Source organism: Terrapene carolina, unplaced genomic scaffold (genome assembly GCF_002925995.2).
Source record: "Terrapene carolina triunguis isolate 2854851 unplaced genomic scaffold, T_m_triunguis-2.0 Scaffold66, whole genome shotgun sequence".
In the NCBI taxonomy this organism is placed as follows: Eukaryota; Metazoa; Chordata; order Testudines; family Emydidae; genus Terrapene; species Terrapene triunguis.
The window spans coordinates 31,913,553-31,934,201 of record NW_020664417.1 but is presented as its reverse complement, the minus strand read 5'-3'; the positions used below and the strand labels follow the sequence as shown (position 1 = coordinate 31,934,201).

General features: G+C 42.0%; 1 protein-coding gene across 2 annotated transcripts in view; it reads left to right on the top strand.

Moving 5' to 3' along the window:
* The window catches only part of SPOCK3 (SPARC (osteonectin), cwcv and kazal like domains proteoglycan 3), a 403,820-nt gene that overhangs the window by 288,026 nt on the left and 95,145 nt on the right, over window positions 1–20,649 (top strand). For both annotated transcript variants that reach the window (XM_026647880.2, XM_026647878.2), the window contains exon 6: window positions 12,573–12,687. In XM_026647880.2, the coding sequence (XP_026503665.1) occupies window positions 12,573–12,687 (115 nt within the window). The remainder of the gene's footprint in view (window positions 1–12,572; window positions 12,688–20,649) is intronic.

Here is a 20,649-nt window from a genome sequence, read left to right as displayed (position 1 = left end):
TGTGTGTGTGTGTGTGTGTGTGTGTGTGTGTGTGTGTGTGTGTGTGTAAATTAAGGCATATTGGAGGGACAGAGACTTAAGAGGTCTCTCACTCCCCTGCTCCAGAAAACACTGCATCAGTCATTCCCCTGCTCCAGATTCCAGAAAGTTTGGTTAGAGCTGAGGAGCAGGGCCTGAGAATAGACATGGAGCTGGGGACGAGTACCCTTCTCTCTGCCCCAGTTTTGTCACTGACAAGCATTAGATTCATCATCCACATGAGTAGTCAGTAGTTCTGACTAAAGATTATTCACTTTGACAAATAATTCTGCTATACAGACATATGTAATCCAATTTAACATTTGGAACATATGCACTAGTAAGTATCAGCTGAAGCTGAATTGAAGTACTCATGAGTGCATTTTCTTATTAGAACTATACAGAGTGCCCTGTTTAATTTTAAAATAAATTCCCACATAATAAATTACTGGCCTGTAAAGAACTTTCATTACCTAGATAAGTTACAATTAAAGATGACAGCTACCTTTCAAACATGAAACATTTTTGCAGTTTTGTAATTACTAGTTATCAGTCATCTAAAAAGTATCTCATTAATGTGCTAATATTAATGTTCTAGAAAGAGTTCCTGTTTGCCTCAACACAGTGAAATTTCGTTAAGATTTCAATTCACATCAAATTCACAGTCCATACTGTGCACTAGATGAGGAAGGAGTTGTGCAGAAAAAATAGTATGTGATACTGTAATCAGATTGCATCATAATGCATATGCACACGGGGGCAGAATTAACATTGTGTGGGCAACTTTAATTCTGGCATTTCTTATCTTTTGAGTGCTTGACTTTGCAACTTAAATAACTTAGTGTTTTTTGTCTGTAATTGAGTCTAACTTTCTCTGCAAAGAATATCAGCGCACTTTACAAATCTTAATTTATAGGTGGGGCTGGTATCACCATTCATTATTGAGGTTACTTGATGCTTTCCATTTAGAGACCTCATTTTCAGTTGCTCATTAGTTTGCTAACCTTTAACCATTTGGGCTGAAATTTTCCATTGCAGGTGTTTGGCTCAGGCAGAATTGTTTGGGAAAATTTCAGCCAAAATAATCTAGCCATTTCTGAGACTAAGGCTAGGGAAAATATCCATGCTTTTCCTGTGTTAAATTCAGGTGAAATTTTCTTTGAAATTCTCTAGTGCCCCTGTCCTTTGGAGCAGGGACTTGAAACTTGACTGGGAATGGGGTCTTTGCATCAGTGATTTGCCTTTTGCCACGTAATCTACTCAAACCTGATCAAGAAATAAGCCTTTGGAAAAAACTGCAATTTGCATATACTAAGTGGAGACTTGCTAGACCTTTGAAGCTAAAAGTCTCCAAAGATTCTGTGCACACTGATCATGCTCCAGTCCTGGGCTGAGCAGGACTTTACCAGTAATTGCCATTCTGGTCTGCTGGCGATAGGGTGACCAGACAGCGAACATGAAAAATTGGGACGGGGGTGGGGGGTAATAGGAGTCTATATAAGAAAAAGACCCAAAAATCAGGACTGTCCCTATAAAATTGGGACATCTGGTCATCCTAGGTGGGGATCATGCCAGGTCCAGGCACTGGCACTTGAGTGTAGAGTGCCTGCATTTCCTGTGTTCTCAATGGCACACACACCCTACTTGGTCCAGGCAGAATGTAGGAAGAAGCTGCCTGATTCAAATGCAGAGGAGACAAGAGCCACAGCTGATGAGGAGAGCTGAATAGAACAAGGAGCCTGGGGAGGAACTGAGACTGCAGGCTGCGGGGAAAGATGATACTTGGTGGATATGGAGAATGGGATTGGGATCCAGGTAGATAAATGTGGAAAGGGGCAAAGACACTAGGATAAGGAGCCATGGAGGAAGTGGGGAGGACACTGAGTTTGGATGAGGAGCCTGGAGAGGAAGACTGGGAGGCAGTGGGGTTGCAGAATGAGGGTGGGGGAAGAGTGAAGTCAGTAGAAGGAGAGAGAGAGAGATTGGATGAAGAGCTGGGAGGGGCAGGAGAGTATGAATGGCTATGCAAGGTGAATGGAATCGGGAATGGTGGGGCAGAGATTGGGACTGGGACAGAGTCTGGAGGGGGGAGACTAGATTGGCTGGGCAAGAAGACTGGAACTGCAATGAGGAGTGGTAACTACAACTGGCTAGGAGTATAGGACTGGGATGACATGCCAGAGAGCAGAAGGGACAGGTTGGAAGGGATGGGGAAGAAGCAGTCAAGTAGGTGAGGGAATGGGTAGAAGAGCCTGTGCCGACTAGAGCACACTCTCCTTCCAAGGCTAGATGGACCCTGAGATTTCATTCCTCTGCTATCAGCAAATAGCTGTGAAATCCACAGACAAAAGTGTGTCTCATCCCAATCTACTGCTGATCCAGATAGGGGATTACAACATACTACTGCAATCAGGTGTTTAGTGAGCTGAAGTGGCGTAGGTCTACATGGAGGGTGTAAAAGTTCACATCACAGCTCCCGTTGACTTCAGTTGCAGTTGTGAATGCTCAGAACTTCTGCAAATCAGACCCAAAGGTCTTAAGGAGGGCACCAAAAAAATTTGAGAACACACAATTAGTGACCCCCTAAGAAAAGTTTGGCATCACTTGCCCAGCATTGCTTAGGAACTCTGGCAGGAATAGAATCCAATTATCCAGGGAATTATTCAGCTGCCTTACTCATTATGAAACCATGCGTTCTTTTCATGTAATCTCCTGCCTCATTCACTACACTCATTCCAAACTCTCATATCCTGCCCCTACACCAAGTGGCAGGACCTCTTACCACCCAAGGAGGATGGGGAATCCTGGGGCCTAGGCCAGTCTGTATTCCACCTGGGTCCCATGGCCCACTGGGGATATTAGTTGGTGGCTCCTTCATGGAGTTGTGAGCATAGGCATGTACTTGGCGCAGCCTCAGCACTTTCTGCGGCAAGAGAGGGACCCTGGCGCACATTTACATTAAGTGCACCAGGTTGCCGCCCCTCTTACAGGTCCTCTAGAACCTCCTTCTCCTTCTGGCTGCACTTTTCCCCGCACCTCCTGATTTATGTACACCCTATCTGTGTCCTCATGAAGTTGCGAGACCTCCTGGCACTGGCCAAGTTGGCCGTCCACCATACCAGGAGGACAAAGCTGGACAAGGAGGAGTGTGCTCTGTGATTGCAAGGCCTACTTCAGATCCCTGCTGAAGTCACATCTCTGGGCAGAGTTCCTCTGTGCTGCCTCCACTGGATGCCTTAGAGGAGTAGTGGCCACTGTCTGGGTTCTCTGCTCAGTATCCCGCTCTGGATCCCTGCTTTTGAACCTCAACCCTTACTCCCATCCCTCCTTTATCATAGTTGTTCCCTGTGTTTGGTCGATGCCTGGGACTGGTAGCTCCTCCCTTAGGCTGAAGATAGGGGCCTTTAGATGTAGATGGGCTTGTGCCCACCTGTCCCTCAGTGCTTCAGTAGGTACACTCATTCCAATTTCTGCAACAAATGAGGCACAGGTCCTACAGACCAGTCTCCTTCACTACACAACCCTGATTCATCCCCAGAATAGGTCCATTCTATGCACTGAATGAAGCAGGGGTCCTGTGGAAAATATGTGATCATGTAATTAAAGACCATATTATAATGCATACTCACGAGGGGGCTAAATTAAGGTTGCACAGGCACCCTTATTTCTAGCATGTCCTAAATTTGAGTGCTTGACTTTGCAACCAACCTCAATAATGTTGTGTGTGTGTATTATATATATATATAGAGAGAGAGAGAGAGAGAGAACAGGGATAAATTTACCTTTGGTTAAAAAGCAGCTTGCCTCTGGAGTAGAACTTGGCAGAATGTTAGAAAAACCTGTGCTTTTTAGTTTATAGGGCTTTTAACATTGTAACAAGAGTGATAAATACAGAACTCATATATATCAAAATAACATACATTGTAATAATTGTAGAACAAATGTGACTATTCCCATGCTTATAAATTGTAAAAATAATAAAACTGTATGATTTATATGTAAATATGTCATGAATGCATTGACATTTTTCTTTGCTATTTTTAATTGCTGCTCCCCAGTGCACTATACAACAGTTTAGAATGAGAAGTAAAGGATGTTGTGTCCATTTGAAACTATACAGGGTACTTAAGTAAGCAGAATATTGGAATACAAATTGGAATTTGTCTAGGAGGACCTTGACATTACGGAAAGCTAGCAACATTTCATCTTGAAATGTACTGCCAAGAGGCTCCGACATAGTAGTAACTATATGTCTATATAAAAGTGGAATATATTTTTTTAAGGTACTGTGCAGTATATCACTCTGAAGTCAGAAGTGCCTGCACTTGTATTTCAAAAATAAATGTACTAAATTCAAACAGTTTAAGCCCCATAATAACATACAGCTAAGGATGTGGTGAAACTGCCAGGTGGCTGAGCTCAGAGGGAATGAGGATCAAGAGATGAAAAAAGGACTAGATACGTTCATCAGTAAAATGAAAAGTTTCATTTCACAACAGAAGAGACTTATAATTGTATAATAAAGTGAGGTGGGAGGGGAGACATTTAGATGAGATATTAACAACTAAACTGTAAACCCGAGATAAGAAATGAGGAATATTGTGAAGTCAAGCAGTGAGTGCCTTGAAAGTTTAATGAATTGTACTTTGAAGATTCAGTCTTTCTCCATAGATTGATTAAAAAAAAGAAAAACAAAAAACAACAACCCTGCAATACTGTCAAATTAGACCACATTGTTTCTCTGGCATCCCCCTGTTTTCAATCCATTCTGTCTCTCCCTCTTGCAATCTATCCTCAGACTTTCTATTGCATCAACCATCCCTTAGGAGTTTTTCAAGCATTGTATTTGCATTTTGTATTGTCCAAAGACAGGTGTTTGAAAAGGAAGCAAGGAACTCTGACCGCCCTGGGTTTCAACCTACTGTCTTTGCAGCATTTCTGTCCCTAGCTAGCCTGTGGAGCAAGGAAAAGAGATTTGGACAAGAATTTAAATTTTCTTCATAACATCAGTTTAGTGGCAGCACTATATATCAGGATGCATATTGATTCATTTTTTGATTCATGAAGACACCATGTTTCCTGTGGAGTACTGGAGATGTAGGGCCTGATTTTGCCTTATTAGTCATGTACATCACTGCAAAATTAGTGTAGAGTGAGAGTAAAATTCTAGCACAAGCCTGAGTGGAAAATACTGGAAGTGTTGTGCACCCACTTTGTACTCACTATGTGTGTTTGTCTATGACTACAGAGGGTGAAAATTAGGGAAGAATATGTTCTTTAAAATTTAAGCAGAATTTAATCCTTTTGTGGGATTTACCACTGAATATGTAGACTATGTAGCCAGCGACGCAACAGCAGGTGATTGGCACTGTAAACCTGTCTCCCCTTGAGAAGTTCCAATGGCTTTGGGCAGAGGAGTGCCTATGGGTGGGATAGAGGAAACCCCTGAATGAAGAAAATGTCCCCAGAAAGGTGGATGAGCCGGTATTTTTGTTGGCCAACTGTATCCACATTTTTGGGACAATACCCATCCAGAAATGGTGCAGTTGTGGCTGTGATAAGGTGGGTGCTTTTTTCAACTCAGAGTGGTGTTCTGGCTAGAAGCTGCAGCAGGCTTATCCCAATCATCTTGACCAGGGGTGGCAAACTGTGGTTTGTAAGCCACATGTGGTTCTTTTACCATTAAAGTGTGGTTCGCGGAGCCCCCCACCCCACCCCCCATTCTCCACATACCAGACCAGGGTGGAAAAGCTCAGGACCTCTGCCATGCAGCAGGATGGTGAGTTGTGTGGGCTTCTGCCCATCAGGAAGGGGGGTCTCAGGGCTTCAGCACCATGGAACGTACCTGCTGGTGTGCGGGGCTTCAGCAGGAGCAGGGCTGAAGCCCCGAGCCCCGTCAGGCACCTCCCATGGGGCTGACACTCACGAGTCCCAGCAGGTGTGCCCCTAGCTCCCGAACTTCTGAAGATTGTTGTGTGTGGTTCGGAGGGTCAATAAGTTTGACCACCCCTGGTCTTGACCTTTGTCTTGCCATTGGAGTTCTATAGATCCTGCCAGGAGAGAAGGTGGAGGGCCTTTGGCAACCCCTTCCTTCTTTATTTTGCTTAGGTGTGCACATCAAGAGTCTGTGCTCGATGGTTGCTTGTTCTGATAGGGAAGGACTCAGACATTTGGCAGCAGCTTAGTTGTCCAAGCCCTATTTAGGGATGGCCTCCTTATGCCAATCTGGGAAAGGCCCTAGAAAAGGTGGGATAAAGAAGCTTTTGTCTTCCTTCTTCTTTCCTGGCTCTAAACTAATCATTGCTTGTTGGAACATTTGCACTATGTTAACTGGACTTGACCTTGAAGACTATGAACTTCGGAAAACAGTCATAAGTGATAGAGAACTGCATCAGTTCAGCATTGATATTGCAGCCTTCAGTGAGACAAGGCTTTTGGAAATTGGATCACTAGATGAAGTAAATTATCACTTATATTGGTCTGGGAAACCTGACAATGAACCAAGGATAGGTAGTGTTGGATTTGCTGTTAAGAAGTCTGTCCTCAGTGCATATACCCCTCCAGTACCTATCAGTTAGAGGATCATGCGGCCGGATGTGAACACGAACATGCGAGTCCTGACTCTTCTGTCCAATTAAAAAAACCCAACACTTGATTATTCCAAACAGCAAAAAGATGAGTTTTGTTCTCAATTGGAACAAATAGTTGAGAATGTCCCCACAAAAAGCAGACTCGCTCTTCTCGGTGATTTCAGTGTGCACGTGGGTGAGGATTTGGAGCACTGGGGACACATCATTGGTAAACACTGCACAGGTAGCCTCAACAAAAATGGCCAGCTTTGTGCCTCTTGTGAGCTGATAGTCTCAAATGCCTATTTTGCCATCAGCAGCTGCAGCAAGGTCACATGGAGGCACCCTTGCTCAGGATCTTGGCATCAGCTTGACCTTATCCTGATCCATCCCAGAAACATTAACGATATATTATATGTTCAATCAATGCATAGCGACACTGATCATGCTGTTGTTAGGGCCAAGCTCCAATTACATCCTTAAAAAGATCTGTTCTGTGAAGCCAAAAAGTAAACCTCACCTCAACATCACTAATATGAAGGATTCTGACACTTGTACAAATTTCCAATGTGCACTTGAGCTTGTTTTTGAAAATGATCAACCTGATTCTGACACCTTCTGAGAAAATTTTAATAATAAGACACTGGCTGCTGCCAAGGATGTCCTTGGAACCACAAAGAAAAAACATTGACTGGTTTGCAGTATCTGAACATCTGCTGCTCCGACTTATAGAAAAGAAAAATCAAGCTCTCCTAAATCTACTTCAACAACCAATCAAGCTCAGAACTCTCAAGTTTAAGGAGGCTAGGGCTGTGGTTCGGAATACACCAGAGAATATGCCCAGAAATATTGGCAAAACCTGTGCAAAATTATTTAGATCTGTTTTGAAAGAGGGGACCTTCATAGTACCTATAATGGAATTGAAGGGGTACTTGGTCCACTTTGTAAAAGAACAAAAACATGAAGGCAAAAGATGGTATCATATTGACTGACAGGCAAAAACAGCTTGACCGATGGACTGAGGATTACAAAGAACTCTATTGAAAGAATGCCATTGTCTGTGATACTGCCTTAGCTGCCATTTCCCAGCTTCCAAAAGTGCAGGAGCTGGACCAAATACTGACTCTTGAAGATGTAGAGAAGGCTACCAAAGAGATTGCAACTGGAAAAGCAAGCAGCAGGCAATGACCAGTTACCTCCCGAGCTCCTAAAGGCAAGGGGGAGAAAGTTTGCAAGTGACATCTATGCACTTCTCTGCACCTGTTGGGAAGAAAGCCGTATACCCCAGGAACTGAAAGATGCAAAGATAATTACGCTATATAGAAATAAAGGGGACAGAGGAGACTGCAACAATTATCAAGAGATATCTTTGTTCAGCGTGGTCGACAAGGTGCTTGCAAGGGTCATATTGAAAAGACCCCAAGTCCTTGCTGAGTCTACCCTGAGAGCCAGTGTGGGTTCAGAGATGAATGCTCCATGACTGACATGTCCTTCATATTGCGCTTGTTTGCAAGAAAAAAGCCATAAACAGGCACCTCTCTATGTAGCATTCATTGACCTACAAATGTCCTTTGACATAGTTAGCAGGAATGGCATCTATAAGATCCTGTTGAAAATTAGCTGTCCACAAAATGTGCTTTCCCTATTCAAGAGTTCCACGAGGGAATGAAGGCAGCCATCCAATATGAAAATGAAACATCATCCGAGTTTAGTATTGATGCTGGTATGAAGCAAGGCTGTGTCTTAGCACCCACTAGCTTTGGTATCTTCTCTATTCTTCTTAAGTATGCCTTTGGAAATGATCAATCTGGCATCTAATTGAATTGAGGATGGCCAACAGCTTGTTTAACATCAGATGATTCCAGCACAGAAGGCACGTCACCCAGCTTACTATTCGGGATCTCCTTTTTGCAGATGATGCTGCATTCATCTCTAAATTATCTGATGAACTGCAGGTCATGATGAACAAGTATTTTGATGCATGTGCCAAGTTTGGCATGGTGATCAGTATCAAGAAAATAGTTGTCAGATTTTAGGTGGAATGTTGGTACCTTGTCACATATGTCAGTAATGAAGCTCTGGACAACATGTATCACTTCTGCTATCTTGGCTCAATTATTACCAGCTCACATAACCTTGATAGGGAACTTGATGTAGAATCTGCAAAGCTTATGTTACCTTTGGCAAACTTACCTCATGTTTTTGAAACAACAAATTGCTAACCCTGAACACAAAGGTGTCTGGTTTATCAGGCTTGTGCCCTCAGTACCGTCCTTTACAGGTGTGAAAACTGAGTCACCTACTCCAAGCAAGCATGGAGATTGAACAGTTTCCACCTCCACTGTCTTAGAAAAATCCTTGGAGTTACTTGGAAACAACAGATCACCAATAACGAGATTCTTCAGAGAGCCAGGCCTGCAGTCTATGCAGACTATGCTGGACATTCACAGGCTTCACTGATTGAGACATGTGGAGCGCATGCCTAAGGATTGTCTGATGATGGCTGTGCTCGGTGGCCATCTTAAGAACCACCCACGATGCAGAGGAAGGCCAAAGCTCTGATAGAGCGACAAGATGAAGCAAGACCTCAAGAAATTCAGCATCCCACTGACAATTGGGAGAAACCTTCCCAAAATCATTCAATTTGGAGAAGCCAGGTTAAGAATGGTTCCATCACCTTGAAGAGCCATCAGAGAGACCAGGCTGAGGCCTGCAGGCAATGCAGGAAGCAGAGTGTGCTTCAACTTCCATCTGGTGAGTGGATCTATAGCCACTGTGAGAAAGTTTGTCATTTGGTAAGTGCCACTGACGGACCGACTTTGTCTTGTCTGCTTTCATCTGTCAAGATGTTGAACGGCCACATATTACTGTGAATAGAGGTGGAATGGTTAAATAACATTAATGAAAAGAACTAAATGTACACCAGTTCAGAGCCCTCACCCATGCTCTAATTATGTTAGATGAGCATTTTTATTAATATAATATTAATATAATAAAATAATTTCTTTTAAAACATGTACCTATTTGAATGGAGCACACAGAAGTCTTGGCACCCATGAAAATCTCTGACCAGAAGACCAACCAAAAAAAAAATCATGTCTTAACAAATGAAATCTCCTGTATTTTACACTATCTGAATTACAATCTTTTGTATTTACCAGGATTTTAAACAGTAAGTCTAATTTAGGCTCTGCAAAGACTTATGCACATGCCTAATTCTAAGTAAGTGCCATTAAAGACAGTGGTATTAGACACATGCACAAGTTTTTGTAGTTGTTTAATTAAGCTGGAACAATAAGAATTTCCAAGATTTAAAAAATGGAAAAATCCAAATTTTGCACAGAAATATGTATTAAATTTACTATTTGTCGAATTTCCACACTTTCTCACCCACCATTATGGACAATATAATGTGTTCTATGCCATCTCTGCATTGGAATAGTAGAGAGCTGCACAGCCTCAGTAGGAACTCCCAGAAACAGATACCTTCCAGTGCTCTAGGAAGCACAGGACGAGTAAGCCTGCTGTTATACCCTTTAAAAAGGATGAGTTTCTTTCAATGCCAAGCTAGCTCTGCTTGCTGTTGCAGGGAAGGGAGGGGGCATGTTTTGGTCTCTTCCTGATCTTTTCTGAGAGATCAGTTGCTGCTGTGAGCTCTGGGTTTGTGTAGACCTTGATCTGAGCACAAGTGTGGGGTGTCTGGCTCTTGTTCAGGACTGCAAGAGATGAGGATCCAATTGTCCCTCATCCCTCTCTCTCCTCCCCCTCCACCAAAATCCACCGCTTGTGAATCTGTGCAGTGCTGAGCACATTCTTACATAAATTCAAAAATATTGAGATCCATTTCTTTTATCTCCTCTAACAGTCTTCTTCCGGGGTGCTTTTCTCATATACTTCTGTAAAACGATAACACTCAGTTTGTCCTGCTCTACGAACATTGGGAACAGTTATGTGACAGAATTGAAAAGACCAGGTGTATAGAGGGTTGACAAAAATCAACATGAGATGAGGGTGAGTTTGAATACGTTTGTGTCTGGCAATAACAGACTGAGTTTACAACCTGAGCTGCTGCTGTTCCCACAAGCCCACGTTCCAACAAATACCTATGCTCCCCCAAGTTGCCATCTTCCTACCCCTTACCTTAAAGGAAGTTAGCAAGAGAAAGTCAAAGCTCTTTCCAAGCAGTGTCAGCAGTCACTATAGAGATTGCCAGAGAACCTAGCCACTGGGGTAATGTAGTGTGGTTCAGCTGGAACTAAACCAAATAGAAGATGAGTCGGAGTGTGAGAACAGACTTCTGGTGACTTTCTCTGACTTTGGGTGATGCCTCAGAAAATTCCTCCTATGTTTTTCTTTGCCATTTGAACTTACCCTCTGAAATAAAAAACATTGGGGTTCTATCTCCTTCACCTGACTGAGCAGAGGGAAGTCTTCCATCCATCTACTGGAGGGCTAAATACTCTCTAGCACCATCTTTTTTTCCTTCTGCTTCTTTCACCCCACAAAAGCTCCTTACTAGGTGACTACAGATTTGTTCATAATAGACTGGGAAACCGTCCTACCGATGGTCCTACAGGCCAAAATCAAGAACGGACCTTTGTTTGAAGAGGTTCATGGGATCAGTGTGGCCCTATTTTTTTTCTAGCTATATAGAAGAGTTTAACTTTTTGATTAGAAAAATAATGATCATAATTTTATTTTTATCCACCCGTATGTATTGTCCATGTTACTTTCTTTTTTTTTGAAATTACGTTTCTGGTTTTTGTTTTAGTATTGTTAATGTCAGAATGTCCATAATTCCTGAGCATGTTTTACACACATTGTGTACAAATCAGAACTAAGCAACCTTCAACTTAGTTTTATATTGTAGAAGAGAGAGCCCAACTGAAAGTGTCACTATGTGGAATACATTAAATTGTATTGTCTATGACATACTGGCTTTATTTTGAGTAGGTTATTGTGTTAATAATAGAAATATATGAATTGTTAAACACTATAAATAGATTCCTATTGCTGTCCTTGCTATCTTATTGATCATTAACATATACAGAACAGGTAGAATCAATATAGTCTGAGCACCCACATGTATTCTTTATGCATGAAGCATAACAGAAGAAAATACTATATCTTTACAGAACTTTAAATAAATCTACTGAGTTGGTGTCAGTAATTTACTATATCTTCAGAACTTTGACATAACGTAGGGATTTCATCATACCTGTGACTGGTTGTTGCAGGATGTAAGACAAATACCGGAAAATCTGGACAGGCACCATTTTTACAATATCAGTGGCACTCTTAATCTAGTCTTCCTTGCCTGGAACTATGATTTAGGGAGCCATACTAATATGGCTGCACAAAAGAGGAAGAGGCTTATTTCCCTTTACTCTCCTGTGTAGCTATATCAGGGATTGGCAACCTTTGACACGCGGCCCGCCAGGGTAAGCACCCTGCCGGCCTGGCCGGTTTGTTTACCTGCCTTGTCTGCAGGTTCGGCCACTCGCGGCTCCCATTGGCCTGGAGCAGGGAACTGCAGCCAATGGGAGCTGCGATCAGCCGAACCTGTGGACGCGGCAGGTAAACAAACCGGCCCATGCCAAAGGTTGCCGATCCCTGAGCTATATTATAGTGATTCACAACCTAGCCCATAGTTAGTGTCTTCACATCATGAGTGTTGTACGTGAAGATGGATTGTGTACATATTACTGAATGTATGTAATTAAACAAATGCATTATTGATAGAGATGAGCCTAAAACAACCACCACCTGAAATTAGAGGACAGAACATTACAGCTTGTTTCCATCTTTAATTCAAACTGTAAAGTGCAAAGGTAATATATACTGTACAGATATTTATCTAGCATTTATAACCACAAAGAACAAGAAGTGATGAATGACTAACAAAAGCTCCTTTAAATATTCAATTTTAACTGGAATTTATATTATAAAATATATTTGTTAATTCTCATCATTCTCTTATTACAGTGCAAACTAGAATATCAAGCATGTGTCTCAGGAAAACAGATTTCTGTGAAGTGTGAAGGACGTTGCCCTTGCCCTTCAGATAATCCCACAAGTATAGGCAAAAATGGTCAGAGGGGTAAGTAAAGGCAATTTCAGTTTTATTTTTTAACTGAGCATTTTTAGAGAGGAATATGATTTAATTAATGGAAGAGCACAGCGATCACTAAATGGTGATTATTCTAAAGAAAAATGAGATTCTTTTTTCTTACAGTGGGTTTTGAAATAACAGCTAGAGTAGAAGACAATATTTTTCAACGCTAACTATAGTGTAAAACCATTGTTGATATTTGTATTATTGTTCAACACAACATGCTTAGCACTGTATAAAACACACAGAAAAACACAGTCCTTGCTCTAAACTGCTTTCACTCTAAAGGTCAAGAAGACAAAGATGCACTAAAGAATCCAGGGTGGGAAGTAACTTAATTTAAAAAATATATTCTTAAGTAATAAGTAGCAGCAATTGTATTGTTGTTATGTACTGACAACTAGAGGGCATCATGGAAAAGGTGAGCTTGTATGTGAGAACAGAATGAAAAGACATTGTTGGCTTTCTGAACCAGGTGCACAGTATTTTTGTGAAATTTGGGTCAGCAGAGAATTTGGTTGCTTTGTGCTGCTTCTCAGCCCCTCGCGCAGTGGGTAAAAAAGATTTGTGCCCAACCGCTTCTAGATTCTGCTGATTCCTGGGTGCTGGAACAGCCCATCGTGGCTGCATGAAGCTGGTGTAAACTATAGAACAGCAGGAGTTTGCTCTAGTGGCTGCTAGATGGATGACCTCAGAGTTGGGAGGCACGCAGAGGTTGTTTAAATCCACCTTTGTGCACACACCTCCCAAGTGTGCCAAATGCAGCACAGCTAGAGCCTGGGACTTTCTTTCTTTGCTCTACATTTAGAGAATCTCTTTATGTATAAATGCCATTTTTCCTCAGTGGAATATATGAATACTGGTGTTTTGAAGATATTTTTCTCTGGCAACATTATAAAGAAAAAACAAATAGCATTTATGGTCTTGGTGTATATTATTATATCAGTACTTTCTGAAGCTAATTTATTAACTTTCATGGGCTATTTTAAATTATTGTGTAGAGAATTCTTATCACCTCCATTGTAAAAGTTAGCTGCTGATTAAGTAAATTTTTCTTACGTTTTTAAAAAAAAAAATTGGATTAGTTAATTTTAAGTAATGAGTTTAAGTAACCACAATGAACACAGATACATGTGCATGCACACACAACCAATTACAAAACTGTGCTAACACATCACTTATACCTCTGCTTTTTTCTGCAATAACATCACTAAGTGTTATATAAATACTGTCTGTAGTGTAAACTGCTGCACTACAATAAGGCATCAGGGTTTTTTAATTGCATTAATTTTTAGTTGCACTTTGGTACCTGTTATCAGGGCTTTAAAAAATTCTGCAACATCTACTCACCCTAGTAGCTCAGGTGAAAAATACTGAAGCAGGGGTAAACCTCAATTAGCTTAATTTGTGCAAGTCTCTGCATGGTTCAGTGATACCAATCACTAGTAACCAATTGCTGATTCAGGGCTATTTCTGAGTATAGACCAGAGACTCCCCCATGGGTGGAAGAGAGATGACCCTGCCTGGCTACCTGCTTCCCGCTTGCCCACCAGTAGGCATGAAGTGGAGAATTAGCTGAGAGGCTTCACTCTGGGAGGCCATTTTCACCTCTGCATGTGGTACCTCTGCCCCTGACCCCCATCTTCCCTACAATCAGGGATGCTGGAACAATTTGTACAGTGGAGATGCTGAGAGCTATTGAACCAAACTGTAAACCCTGTATATGATGGAAACTACTTCGGCTAGGAGATGCAGCAGCACCCCTATCACTTCTATTTCCAGCACCTAGCCCTAAAATAGCACTTAGCCCTCTGCTCCCTGCCTCCCTTCCAGCCCATTCATCTGTTCTAAATTCCTACTTGTCCTGGATGAGTGAATTTTTCAATCACAGCCTACTATTAATACTAAAATTATCTAAATACTGAAAATAAATTATAGGTACAAGTTAGCAGCTTCAACAAGATGGAATTAGTACTCTTAGGAATGAACTGTTCCTAAAGACTTACCCGGTCAGGGGATAAAGATAATTTATGTTCAGTTGAGTAGAGGGAAAAGGCAGTGAGAAATTAAACTAATTCTGTCCTGCCAGATTGTGAGGACAAACAGAGTACAAGGTTTTCTTACAGCTGCAGATCAGTAGTACATAAAAATGTGAATGTCATTTCTTTTCAGTGCCAAAGGCCAGGAGACATGAAAAATGTGAAAGTAGGTTGAGTATCATTGCTAGTATTTCAGCTGTCATTTACATTAAAAGTTCATAATGCTCCAGCAGTAGTACACTGTGTGTGTTAGTCAACCCCCTCAATGTTTTCTAACAAAGCTCATCTGTGCTTTGATCAACAAAGAGTAATCTAGGGATCATGTTGAAATGGTTGGGAGTGTTTTGTCATGCATCTGCAATATTAAAAAGAATAGAATACGAATCCTCAAGAATATAAATATGAGAAATATAAGTACATGCATCTGATGAAGTGGGTATTCATCCACGAAAGCTTATGCTCCAATACGTCTGTTAGTCTATAAGGTTCCACAGGACTCTTTGTCGCTTTTTACAGATCCAGACTAACATGGCTACCTCTGATAATTACATTGTAGATAGCTTGATTACAAAATATTTTGTTTAATTAAGAAATGAATCCAAGCAACCTTTTTGGCATGAATAAAAAATAAGTTTAATAACAGTATCTGAAAATTAATGTTACATAATTCACCAAACTGCATGTGCTTGCACGCTAATTTAGTGATGTAGTATGCAGTTTGCGGCAACTAGCTACTTTGACTTAATTTAATTCATGTTCCTTTTCAGCCAAATTGAGTTTAAAATATAAACAGCAGAATTTTCTTCGGGGGGAATTAAGCAAGTTAATAGTGGAATTGTAGAGAAGATGATGAAAATGCTATTGTATTAAAGCCCTTCTGTGTCTCTTTAATAGATTCTCGTGTAACTCTGTATAAGAATTTAATTCTGATAAAAATGTGTTCTGTAGAACTAGAATAATTTGACTTGTATATTTGTAAAAATCCTTCCTCCCTTTTAACTCATTTTGCTTTTTTTTTTTCCCTGCTGCTGCCCTAGTTTTTCCCCATGAGTCTTAAATGGCAGTATAGGCCTGTTTGAATCCCTTCTCTTTTCTGTGTCCAGTACAGTTTCATTTGTACTCTCCAGTCTGTGAATAGTACCAAGTTAACTCACATTGACAGTCTGTTGTTGGGTGCATATTTCTCATCACTGAGCATGTAGTCCGTTGCAACTTAATTATGTGGCCCAGACTTCTTCGGACTGGTCTACATTACAAAGTTAGGTCGACATAAGGGAGCTTATGTTGACCTAATTATGTGTCCGTGTCTACACTACAGCCTTCCCCCCACCGATGTAAGTGCCCTACTACACCGACCTCATAACTCCACCTCCATGAGAGGCGTAAGGTGTATGTCGGTGTAGTTAGGGCAACACAGTATCTGTGTAGATGCTGCATCCCTTACATCGGCTGTTGACTGTCTTGTAAATATCACAGCAGGCGCCAACTGCTCCCTGCTCCCCTGAAGAGCTGGGCGGCTGGACCCTATTCCCAGCGGGGAGCCAGGGAGAAAATGGACCCCATACCCAGCTGGGAGTCAGGTCAAGAAGCCCTGGCAACCCCAACCTCTCCACTGGGAGCTGGGCAGCCTTGTCAATTTCTCAGCTTGGTGAGCTGAGAAATTGACAAGGCAGGTTTCTCGGCTCCTGGCAGGGAACAGGTTGGGGAAAAGCCCTCAGTGGCTTTCCCTGTTCCCAGCAGGGAACGGGGAGTGAGAGTTGGGCGGCAGCCCACTGGGAGCCCAGTAGCCTGTGGGACAGCCAGGTGCCCGGGGACCAGGGTCTCAGCTCCCCACACTGCCCTTCTTAGGTTGGTGGAAGTGCTTCTAGTGAGGATACGCACCACTGACCCAAGGAGGGTAGTGTGGACATGCACTACCACAGTAAGTCGACCTAATATAGGTTGACTTACATTTCTAGTGTTAGACATACCCTTCTATACTTACGAATTTGACTATTTCCTTTCATTGCACTGTGTTCACTGTGCGTCCAAACCTGCACCTATTATGGTCAATGACAAAACTTTCATTTACTTCAGAGATAAAGGATCAAGCCCCTTGGTTTCTTAATTCCTCCAGATTTTGGAATGTTAAAATAGATTTTGCCTCTTTACAAAACTTATTTAGTTTTTGTTTTGTTTTATTTTTAAACATATGTAGGCATTTATAAGGTCCTTGTCTAGCCTCAACACTAGGCCAGTCTATACTACTTTGATTGGACAATTCCCAGCCTCTCCACTCTCTTGTAATACTGTGACTCATCTTGTGTTGGGGAACCAGGTTGGAGGGGTTGTCATACTTAGTGCTGTGAGTCCAAATGTCAGAGCTAAGGGTCGCGACAGAGTCAGTGCCAGGAATCTTAGCCAACGGTCAGAACCGGATTACCAGGAGTCAGGAAAGGCAGGATCAGGGCTGGTTCTGAGGCAGGCGCAAGGCTGGGTGCAGGATGGGGTCTGGACTGGAGCAATGAAGGTGCAAAGCCAGAGCAAGGCTTGGAGAGAGATGAGGACTGAGAGGCAGAGAATCCGGGCCTGTTCATTGAGCAGCCAATGAGCTGCTGGGCTTAGAAATCAGCCTGCTAGCTTCCTCAGCCAATCAGGCAGGGCAGTTTGTCAGATAGCCTAGCTGGCCTGTTAGACTGTCAGGAGTACAGAACAGATGAAACTGTGGGGCATTACTCCTGACTTTTTGTCAGATCTTCATTGTTGGGGGGGGGGTTGTTTTTGTTTTGTTTTTTTGATGGTTTGAGAGTCAGGGTGTCAGATCTCTTCTCCCCTTTCAAGCTCCCTACATTCCAAAGTCCTTTTTTGCTGAATCCCTTAGTAGCCCTGGTAGAGACTGCCCCTCCAATAGCCAGGATACAACAGGTTGTAGTGTTCCATTCTGAGAGGGCTCACCCCTACATTCAGGTGGAATTGAGTAAACTCCTCCACACCCCCAACATACACCTCAATACTCAAGGTGTTTTTTGCTTTGCATTAAGATAAAATTAGCCAGAAACCAAAGTTCTAGAGGTCTAGCTAGCCTGAATAGGCTCTTCGCTGCTTCCCAGCACCAATTCTTAAATTCTATCCACTTCATTCTCTGAGTGATTTGAAGAAATAGCAGTTACTACACTGGACCTATTGTCTAGTTTGTTCTTCGGAATTGCTTCTCTTGCTCCTGACTTCATGCTTGCAGATAGTCACTGCCACTAGGCTGGGAAAGAACTCCTGCAGGATTACATCTTTATGACCTCCCAGATCCAATGAGTACCACTTGCCCTAGTGGAAATCTCAGACCTGATGCCCCCAATGCATAAAATTCAGCTATCGAGTCTAACTCTGGCATCCAATTTCCCCCACTTCAGGGAAACCCTATTGCACTGACAAAGAGTATAATCTAGTGCCCAATAAAACCTCCATCTCTTAATACGTCCTTTAGTAATAAATTTGGGCTGCCCATGAGCAAAATACCTCCCAAGGGCACTACCTGGGGTGTGAAATTGAAGATGTCCATGCTTGTAGTTAATGCAAAGATATCTTCTTGGATGTTCCAATCCTCCAACCCCCTGCCTATTTAATAATAGTGAATAAAGAAATCTACCTCTGTTTCCATACAGTGGGGACATCTGTGTTTCATTTGCTGGCAGTACTCCTAAACTACTAGCCAATGGGCTATGAAGTCAGCAAACTTGTCTCATCTTTTGGATAAACCTTTATCTGCAGGAAGGGTGGATTGAAGTGGCCTACCACCTGCAAAGCTGGCTTTAACCAAGCAGAAACTCCTGGGCTTCAGATGGCAATCTGGGAGTGAGGAAGAGCTCCATCTGACAAGACAGATCATACATATGGTCATCCCCCTGGTGTGCAGGTGACCAGTAGCTTACCTGAGCCCCTCCAGCCAGCCCACAGCTAAGATGATGCCCTTCCAAGCCAAAGTGGGGTGACACTTAAAGAAAACTGAATATCTTTCTTCTTGATTGACCAAACAAAAACCCCTTTGAGGCTACAAATGTTACATTTTTGAACATTTTCTTCTTATGTTTAGCATCTATGTGATTTTATAGTTCTTTCATTTAGCATATTTGAAAAGGAGGTAAAAAGACATTTTAAAGATTACAGAAACCATGTCTCTGTACTTTGGTGATTGTTCAACCAATGTGACAGGTCTAATTATGGTGGAATTACCTCTGAAAATGTGTCTGACCGACTCTCTAGCCTTATGCCACGTTAACCTCTACAATTAATTGTGGTCTCCTTGTCATTTTCTACAAATTGTTATATGTGGATAGTTGATAATATGCAGAACTGAAAAAGAATACTGAAGACTTAAAGTGAAGTGAGCTGTATTTTTAATTTATTTTTGATCCACAAATTGACAATTATCACTGTCTGGATAAAAGCTAAAAAAGGAAACTAAATATGTAATTATACAGAGACATCGCTCCTAAGCAAAAAATAACGTACCAGAAAGTTTCTGAAATTAGGAGATGGTCTTACTGGATACATACTTGGGTACATACTTGACTAAGCCACATCTGGTTTGGAGGCAGGTGGGAATAAAATGAATACTTAGTATATTTCAAAAGTACCAAAATAGATTAATCTTCCTTTTGAGAGTTGGATAGAGTATAGAACCTAGGATCTATACCTCTCTGATGTGTCCAATACCAGCTGACTTGCACAAAATGGGGGAGGTGTTGGGCTGGGTTTGTTAAATGCTTCAATTCATTCACAAAAAGGAATATCAAGGGCAGCTGTCATGCCCTAAGAAAATTATAATAACCAAACAGTATAAATGCAGGGCATGAGAGGGGAAAATGTGGGCAAGCAAAAGCAAATTTGTGCTTATTATTTATTTACTGATACTTTTATTTTATAGCTATGATGCAGATCAGGATCCCTATTTGCTGTACAAACATAGGACAGTAGTCCTACCTCAAGAAGCTTACAATCTATGAAAGCACACAATATCTAAATGATGAGGGAAACAATTAATTATGTGCAATTTAAAATACATTTGCTTTATATAGATAGATATAGATATATAATTCAAAATTGTGTGTGTGTGTGTACACACATTAGATAGATAAGTAAATATACACTACCTTCAAATGGAGAACTGAGCAGTTGATGTTGGCCATTGGTATTTTGACTGGGGTGGAGGTTGTTGTGAGATGCTACCGGTGTGGTGCTCTGGTTGCTCCTATGTTGATATCACTCGGCTGCGTGCGTCTATTCCCTCTGTATGCTGCCCCAGCTCTGCGCAGATAGCTGACACAGCAAACCCGACGAGAACCCCCAATAACCACAGAGTCCAGTAAGGTGCAAAGTCACTTCGACTAGGTTTATTGCGATCTCGGACACAATTGCAGTTCCCTGTAGGTTTCTGAGCCTAATTCAGGGCATACTACGAGAAAGTGCCTCTTGGCAAGGACCCGGCTCAGTGGCGGGACTTTCCACTGCCCCCGGGGCCGGACAAAGACACCACCCCAGGGATACATTCTTATACACGGGTACAAACAAGTTACACATCACTCTTGACGTATTGAGGTGCAACCCCTTCACGTAGCAAGGTACAACCTCCCTATGTAGTAAGGTGCCGCCTCTCACCTTGTACATGTTGGTTCGATCAAAACAACTCTATCCATCATTTTACCCTTTTGCCCCTGTCATTGGGATGGGTCGGCCTGTTCCATGTTATCTGTGGAATGTTCCAGTATAGGAGTGTTTTAATATCTAGTGTTCAGTACTTTTTAGGTATGTATCTTTTTGCAGCATCAGCCCTTTCCTTGCCAGCTTCTGTGAGCAGGGCCTGCCTCTGGCTCACAGCTTAACTTTGCTTTATGTTAGCAAAGTCTTGAGCATTACTTTAGTTCAGGCCTTAGGCCTC